Genomic DNA, 8,899 nt, shown 5'->3' with positions numbered 1-8,899 from the left:
ATATATATATATATATATATATATATATATATATATATATATATATAGTACAACTCAGTATTTTAATACTGTGTGTTTAAATAGCTAAACATTGGGTGTTTAGATGTTTCATGGTCCTGCCCTCATGGACTTTACAGTCTATTTGGAGGATAAGACAAGTTTAAAAATCAGTCTAATGCAAGCTCTATTCTTGATCTGGTTCCTTTTTATCTGTGACCTAGATGGTAGCAGAGATGGCATGCCTACCAAATTATCCCTCCGGGAGCTCAAAGAAATCACTAACATGTTGGGTGGCGAATTCAGAATCCAAAAAGATTTTGATAGGCTAAAATAATGGGCTTGATCTGCTATGTTAAGATTTAATAAGGATAAATGTTATTGCCTGATTGTACAATTCTGAAAATCAACTGTACAAGTACAGGATGAGAGAATTGTGACTAGACAATAATTAACTGTGAAGAAGGATCTTGGTGTTTTAGTGGGCTGTAAGCGAGAGCCAACTGCATAAGCCTAAAAGTTAACACAATCTTAAACCACATTATATAAGAGGCCTAATGTCCCTAATGAGGGAGGTGATCATCCCACTGTCAGACATCACTAGACCTACTAAGACCTCATCTCAGCTATTGTGTTTGCTTCTCTACGTCCTCTTCAGACTCTTTGCTAGCTGTACAACTCTGGGCAAATCGCTTCACTTTTCTCTGCCTCAGTTTCCTCATTGGTAAAATGGGGATGATCGCCTACCTCATAGGACCACTGTAAGGATCAAATGAGATATGTAATATGCTTTTTCGATCCTTAAAGCTTATATAAATCTCAGCTATCATCTTACATATAATTTATATACTTTATTTTAATATTATATTTATAATTACATACATGTATTATATATAACATTATACATTTATGTTACATATATTATATGATTATATTATATACAACATGATAATATTATATATAACAATATGTATGATATTATATAAATAATTATAATTCCAGATAGGGCAAATTAGAATATATACAGCCACTTTATGGGATTCATTATTTGCACTAATTGGGACCTAGCTATGCTGTTCTAGAGATAAAGACTATGATCAACTCATTCATGTTGAGATGTTAGAAATTTAATGTATTCTACTAATTGGCTTTTCAAAATGGGGATCATACTGAGAGGGCAACATTTAGCCCAAATGAATATATCTCTAAAAGTGGAATTTTAAGCACCATAGAACTTGAAATTGGGGGTGAACCCCCAATTGAAAATCATCCCTTACTCTGCTAGTCCATAAGCCCAAAGATTATGTTGAACAGTTGTACTCTTTTACGTGTTCTCTGGAAGTACTCTACTACTACCTTTTTTTTTTCTTAGTACCAAGATGAATTTAATCTGTGGGTAGAAATGGCCCCAATTGGCAATGGACTACAAAACAATCAGGAAGTGGGAATGCAGGACAACTTGGCGCTAGGTTAATGGTATAGTGGGAAAAGTCACTAGAGAGGGAGTCAGGAGGCCTGTGCTGTAGTCATTTACTGCCATTTACTGGCTGCATGACTTTGGGTGAGTGAGTCAATCTCTCTAGGCCTCCATTTCCTCATCTCTTTACAAAAAAAAAAAAAAAGAGTTGAATTTGGCCATCTCGATGGTTCTTCTAGCACAGTGAAAAAAGAATGAGTTCTGGAGTCAGTGGACCCTGGATTCAAATCCTGACTCAGATGTTTACAATCTGTGTGATCTTGGGCGAGTGATTTGACTTCTCTGGGCCTGAGTTCCTCATCTATAAAATTTTTAAAATTAATTTATTTTTAGTTTTCAAATTCAATTCCATAAGATTTTGAGTTTTAAATTTTCTCCTCCTCTCTCCCTTCCCATCTCCCCACCCCAAGACAGCATGCAATCTGATATAGGCTCTACTTATACATTCATATTAAACATGTTTTCACATTAGTCATAATGTAAAGAAGAATTAGAACTAATGGGAGGAACCATGAGAAAGAAGAAACAAAACAAAACAACAAAAGAAAAGGAGAGCAAATGGTATGCTTCCATCTGCATATAGACTCCAAAGTTCTTTTTCTGGACGTGGATAGCCTTTTCCATCATGAGTCTTTTGGAGTTGTCGTAGATCCTTGTATTGCTGAGAAGAGCTAAGTTTATCAAAGTCAGTCATCGCACAATTTGGCTGTTACTATGTACAACATTCTCCTGGTTCTGCTCACTTCACTCAGCATCAGTCCATACAAGTCTTTCCAGGTTTTTCTGAAGTCTGCCTTCTCATCATTTCTTATAGCACAACAGTATTCCATTACATTCATATACCACAACTTGTTCAGCCATTCCCCAATTGATGGACTTCCCCTCAATTTCCAATTCTTTGCCACCACAAAAAGAACCGCTATAAATATTTTTGCACATATGAGTTCTTTTCCCATTTGTACAATCTCTTTGGGATACAGACCTAAAAATGCTATTGCTGGGTCAAAGGGTTGGCACATTTTTATAGCCCTTTGGGCATAGTTCCAAATTGCTGTCCAGAATGGTTGGATCAGTTCACAACTCCACCAACAATGCATTAGTGTTCCAATTTTCCCACATCTTCTCCAACATTTATCATTTTCCTGTTTTGTCATGTTAGCCAACCTGATAGGTGCCACATCTATAAAATAATGCTTTTGGACTAATGGCCCCTGAGGTCTGTTTCAGTTCTAAACCTACAGGGGCATGGAAATGAGGCCTCAAGGAAATATTCCTATTGTCTTTGGACAATGATCATGATTTGCTTGATTTGATGACATTCTATTAGAGGGGGTTGGTCATAGAAAACTTACCTAGGATTCAGAGCTAGAAAGGACCTTAGAAATCAACTATCTTAGTCTTTTCATTTTACAGATGAAGAAACTGAGGCCCAGATTTGCTCATGGTTGTTCAGGTGGCAAAAGATGGTACGGCAGTCAGGGTGGGTAGATAGCTTGCTTCCTTCCTCTCTTCACTGAGCTTCCAGCTGCCCCCTTGTGGGCATTGGCAGGTATCATTTGGTATAATTTTTTCCATTTTTTAAAATGATACTTTATGGTGTTATTTAACTCACCTACAGATAGAGAAGTGATGAGTTCAGCAGACTGAGATACATATATATATATATATATATATAAATATATTGTACATGGCTAATAAGGGATTTTGTTTTGCTCAACTATACATGCTTGTTATAGGGAATTTGTTTTTCTTGTTTTCTCAGTTGAAGGGAGAAATAAGAGGCAGAGAAAACAGACTTTCATTTATTCAAAAAATTTTAATTACAAAGAAATATAGTTATCAAAAATATTTTTTACATTCACTGATACCAAGATAAGAACCTGCTGAGTTAGGTGATTTCTAAGGTCCCTCCAGTTCTAAATCTTGTGATCCAAAGGTCCCTTCCCACCTCTAAGCTTCCATGAATCTGTGAACTTCCAAGGTCAAATAAGAGGCTTACAAATGGACAGAAACTGTGTTCCTAAGCACTTCCATATGACATATATAAATGTTTTCCAGGCGGACAGCCCAGAAGACATGCACAGCTGGATCAAGGAGATTGGTGCAGCTGTCCAGGCTCTCAAGTGTCATCCTAAAGTAAGTCACATCCTTTCTTTTACACAGTTAATACCAATTAAAGATCATGCTTACTGAGTGGGCATGTCTTATTGGAAGATGGGGACAGGCAGGCAGCCTGTGTCCAGGATGCAGCTGTAGCATTAGAATGTTTTCTCTTTTTTATTTGTTTCTTCATTGGTCTGGATGCAGGTTTTTTTGTTTGGGCGTTTTTTGGGGTGATTTTTTTTTGAAGGAAGAGGTTGGAGTAGTTATGGAGAGCTGGGGGAAATGGAAGATGTAATGTTTATGCTGTATTCTTCAGAAAACCTACCTGCTACTGAAATCAAAATACAGTTCTGGATTCAGACTTGAGATGCTGCTGTTTGTCAGTGTTTACATTGGGAGGATGCCTGGAGTTATAAAATAGAGATGTTGGGGAGAGGTACTTTTCCTGGGGATTGGAAAACATTGCACAAAGAAAATTCGGTACAGTGGGAAAAGCATTGAATTTAAACTATGAAGAATCTATTACTAGTCATTTAATTTTTCCCAGCCTCAGTTTCATCATCTGCAAAATGGGAGGACCCAACTAGTTCCTCTCCCAAGTCCCATCCAACTCTAATTCCTGTGATGTGAGCCTGGAATTTAAGGCCTTCAGGAATCTGGTTTTAACCTTTTTCCATCCTGATTTCACACATTGTGTGTCTCAGGCAGCCTGGAGCACTAGCTTCTTCACAATCGTGTCCTGCCCTCTCTGTGCATTCATTGAAGCTGCCATCCACAATTGGTATACTCTCCTTCAGGGGTGTACTGGTAAATGTTTAACAGGTTCTCAAAAAAAAAAAAAAAGTGTGGTTGAGGGCTGAATCTGCATTTTTCACACTTTCTTAAGTCTAGACAATCAACAAAATGACAAATGGAGCTCAGGTTGGCAGAGTTTGTCAATTCCCTGCAAGGTAAATGCTCATACTGAACATTTAACATTTGGCTAGTGGGAGCCGGCTCCAGCACACTCTTGCTTTCCCTCCTCATCTTTGCCAGTTGGAATCCTCTTTTTCAAGACATTGAGGTATCCTTCCCCCCCCCAAAAAAAAATTGGAGAAAAAAGAACAGAAAGAAGGCCAGACAAGAACAACTTTGAAAGCTACAAGTCAATTTTATTATACGGTGTCCCTAAAGTCTTAGTGCAGTTTAAACTTTAATAAGCTTAATAAGCTTTAATAAGCTTAAACTACACTAAGACTTTGGAGACACTCTATATACTCAAAAAGAAAAACAAACTATGTGACACCCACAATTTCCTGTTTAGCTCTCCTTTCCTATTCTACTATGTGTACAATTCTCTTTTTCTGTTCTACTGTGTACCTTCAAACCCATTCTGTTTAGTACTTGTTAAGTCTAATTCAAGAACAAAAAGTTAAAAGAAAAAACAAAAAGAATCTTTTTCCCTTCGAGGCCTACCTTAGGTGCCATTTTCCCCATGAAGTCTGTGCTGATTGCCCCAACTGAAAATGCTCTTTTCCCTTCTTAGATTCTCCCAGAGCACTTTATGTAGCCATCTTCTTTGTCTCTGTCAATCACACTGTTTTCTATTATACTTATTTGTATATATGTCTTATCATTATATACTATTACATTACCATATTATATCATATTAATCATATTCTTCTTGTAAACAGGGTCTATTTTGTATCAGTCCTCTTATCTCTAGCGTCTAGCATGGTGCCATGTATAAGTGCTTAATAAAGAGATGTTTGTCAAATTGAATATCATGACTCATGATATTGCCCATATTTATTTGTTATTTCCCCCCCTTCTACTCCAGGAAATGTCTTTCTCTAGATCAGTTTCATTGTCCCGGCCTGGAAGCTCCAATTTCTCAGGTGTGTCCAACTCCACCCCATGCAGAGGACGGCCACCTGGGGAAGAGAGGAAAGCTCCCTGCAAAGCTCCCTTCATTGCTTCATCCTGGCAGCCCTGGACACCTGTCCCACAGGCAGATGAAAAGCTGCTTCTGGATGAAGAGACTCCTGGAGGCTCCCCCTTCATGTCCAGACGTGGGGAAAGTGATGCCACCCTGCTGTCAAGTTCTCGGGTACGGCATCGATCAGAGCCCCAACAGCCCAAAGAGAAACCATTTATGTACAACCTGGATGATGAGCATATACGGACCTCCGATGTGTAACCAGGCACAGCCCAGCTAGAAAGGAGGGAAAGGGGCTCGTGTGTCCAGAACCAGGAAGTTTCTTTGTCTTGAGAGACAGCAGTGTATCAGTCATACTTCTGTGGAGTTGGCTTATCTGGAGCCTTCCAGGCATGGCAGACCTTCAAGTTGTTCTACAAGATAGTATGTATTTAGCCTGCTGAAATAAGTTCAACAAGACCAGGGACCAGTGGTACCATAACCATGTTTAGTGAGAATGGTAGAACTCCACTCCAGGTCCTAACACCTTGAGTATTCACTGGACTGTTGGTTCTGTGACCTCTGCATTGAGATATCCTTTCAGCACTCATCAGTTTCCTGCTCTGAGAGAAGTAGAGTTTGCAAAAGACTATGGGCTGACTTTACCTCTAACAAAGCTTTATGTCTGTGTGCTTTTTTTTTCCCCACAAAAGAAACTTTACTCAGTCAACCAATGTTGTTGTTATTCTTCCTCTGGCTGAGATCTGGCAAGACAAGGTATAAGTGATGATATGGGCCAACAAAGGTGAAAACAGCTAATGGGGCCTGCTGAAGGATCAACGTTTCTTCCCAGTACACTTGGTTGACCATGATACTTTTGCTTGTTCTTGGATTCTTCATAATTCTCTCATTGTATCCCATACTTCTGTTAAGAATAATCTATTTGAGAGGTAGTGTTAATTTTGGTCAAAATTCAGTGTTTTTCCTCAGGTTATAGCCATAGACAGTTTCCCCTGGAAGGCTGCCAAAGGAAGGAGGGAGTCTGGGTCCCAGCTCAACCACAGAACATAAAATAAGTATATGAAAATACTAAGTTGTCTTTTGCATCCTTTTTGAAATATGAAACGGCCAAATACTGTGAAGTCATGAGACATGAGAACCCACCCATCCTGTTGGCATGCCAACACTTTTTTATGTCAAATGCCATGGTTGTTCAAGTGGGTGTTGCTTTCAATATGGTATGATATTAATATGAGATGTGTGGAGGATTGATGAGTATATGATGATTCCATGGTCTCATATATGACTGGTCAAAGCTCTACATTCAGAATTTGGACTTATATTAACTTTAGAAATAAGTGCTAGGCCTGCTGTGGAAAAGGGAAAATAAGGTTCAACCAAGTAAACTTTTTTCTCTCCCTGTTTTCCAGCCAGAATATATTGTCTTGTCAAAGGTGAAGAACTATTCAAGAAGAGCCAACTCAGTCCTTGCTAATTATTCATTATTTCTTAGGCAATTGGAGATTAGTTTTAGGATAATGCCAGACCACCACAATTACTGTATAATGTGTCCCAGTTGATCCCTTTTTAAAGAATTCCTCACCTATGCCCTTTGAATAATGTGTTGTATAATTTAGGGGCACACTGAAAACTCTCCATTTTCTCTCTCAACATTTCCCCAAGCAAATCCTTGGGATAGATAGATTGTTCAGTACCTAGTGTTAAAGCAACAAAATTTAATTGACAACTTTCAGAATCTTTTTTTTTAACATTCATGAGATTATAAATAACATCTTTTGACATTTAAATTGTGGGAAACCTCTGTGGGCATTTTGTGGTAAGATAATTGGGAGGGTTATTTGTACTTTTAAAAAAACAGAAATATGGTTTATGAAATGTTGTACAAATGTAAACTACTGTTATTAGGAAAATAGAAATCAGTTTGGGACCACTGGATTTCGAGTCAAAAGAGCAAAGGTCAGATCCTGGCTCTACAACTTAAATCTACATACCCTCTGGCAGGGCATTTTGGGCCTTAGTTTCCTCAGTAAAATGAAGGGGTTAGCTTATATCAGTGGTTTTTAATTCGTGGTCCTGGGACTCCTGGAGTCCTCAAGACCCTTTCAGGGGATCTCTGAATTCAAAACTATTTTCATAATAATACTAAAACATTTTAATTTCAAATAGAGCAAATATCAATAGATATAACCAGTGAGGTGCTGGAGCCAGCTCAAATCAGCTCTCAAGAGCTTACGTTAAATTTCCAGTGTGACCACTTAAATCTTGGGAATCAATAAATGCTACAAATCAGAGATTGATTTATTGTTTTGTTGATTATCTAGAGTTAAGAAAGTAATGGAGAAAATGTTGATAATGCAAATTAAACTCAAAAATGTGTAGTGTGTACATTTCTTTTTTTTTTCTGGAGAGGTAATTATAATCTACATAAACAAAAGATCTTGGTGGGTAGGTTGGGAGGGGAGGCTCAATTTTTAAGTGTAAAAGGGTCCTGAGATCAAAAGTTTGAGAACTGATGGGTTAGATGAACTCCAAAATCCCTTCTAGCTTAAGATTCCTGTGATTCCAGTAATTCCATTGACTAGAGCATTCTCAAGTATCCATTAGAAGAGCATAAGAAATTTAATTTTTCTACCCAATGATAAGATATGACTTTATATGTTATAACATATCTACAGTCACTGAGGAAATCTAACATGTGACATACATGTGCATATATACATGTGAACTCACACAGGAATATATCCACATATAGGCACACATACATGTACAACATGTGTGTACGTGCACACACATGTGTGTTTATGTGTGTGTGTATGTGTGTGTGTGTGTGTATACATATATGAAATATTCACTGAAAGTTTTAAAATAGTTACCTGAGGTTTGACAAATCAGAACAAATTGGTGTGACTTGTGGGTAAGTCATTTGCCTCCTCCCCAGTGCCACCACCCCTGAACCCCCAGTTTCTGTTTTCTTATCTGTAAAGTGAAAAGATTAGACTAGGTCTCTAAGGCTCATTCTAGCTCTAAATATTAAATATCTAAATATTTCTAAATATTAAAATTCTACTTTTTTCTTAAACAGTACAACTACACTGTAGTTTTGCCAAGTTAGTAGTTTTCATTTTTAAAAATTGTTTTGTCATTCTTGGATAGGTAAATGCATAAGATTGGAGGCCTCCAAACAAAAAACAACAACAACAACAAAAAAGATTGGAGGCCTCCAATTGTTTGGTTAAGAAGTTGAGTTATTGCAACTAAAGAATAGAATGTGTTTTCCAAGTGGAAGGAAACCAGGTGACCACTGCGAGTTGTTTCCAGGAATGGACCCAGAAGTAATCAATCACCGAAAGTATTTATTAAGTACCTGTTGTGTGCCTGGAGCTATGTGAGATGTTGGGGATACA

The 8,899-nt window shown here is 37.8% G+C and overlaps 1 protein-coding gene across 1 annotated transcript; it reads left to right on the top strand.

Moving 5' to 3' along the window:
- Positions 1-3,510: 3,510 nt before the first annotated feature.
- LOC114032959 (pleckstrin homology domain-containing family A member 2-like) lies at positions 3,511-7,788 on the top strand. Its single transcript, XM_027848406.1, has 2 exons — positions 3,511-3,610; positions 5,397-7,788. Exons 1-2 carry the CDS (start codon positions 3,551-3,553, stop codon positions 5,754-5,756), a joined length of 420 nt encoding a protein of 139 aa, XP_027704207.1. The 5' UTR covers positions 3,511-3,550; the 3' UTR covers positions 5,757-7,788.
- The last annotated feature ends 1,111 nt before the right edge of the window (positions 7,789-8,899 follow it).

This window comes from Vombatus ursinus, unplaced genomic scaffold (assembly GCF_900497805.2).
Source record: "Vombatus ursinus unplaced genomic scaffold, bare-nosed wombat genome assembly UNPS02006189.1, whole genome shotgun sequence".
Taxonomy (NCBI): Eukaryota; Metazoa; Chordata; class Mammalia; order Diprotodontia; family Vombatidae; genus Vombatus; species Vombatus ursinus.
Note: the sequence above shows the minus strand (reverse complement) of the source record. Positions and strands in the feature narration are given on the sequence as shown.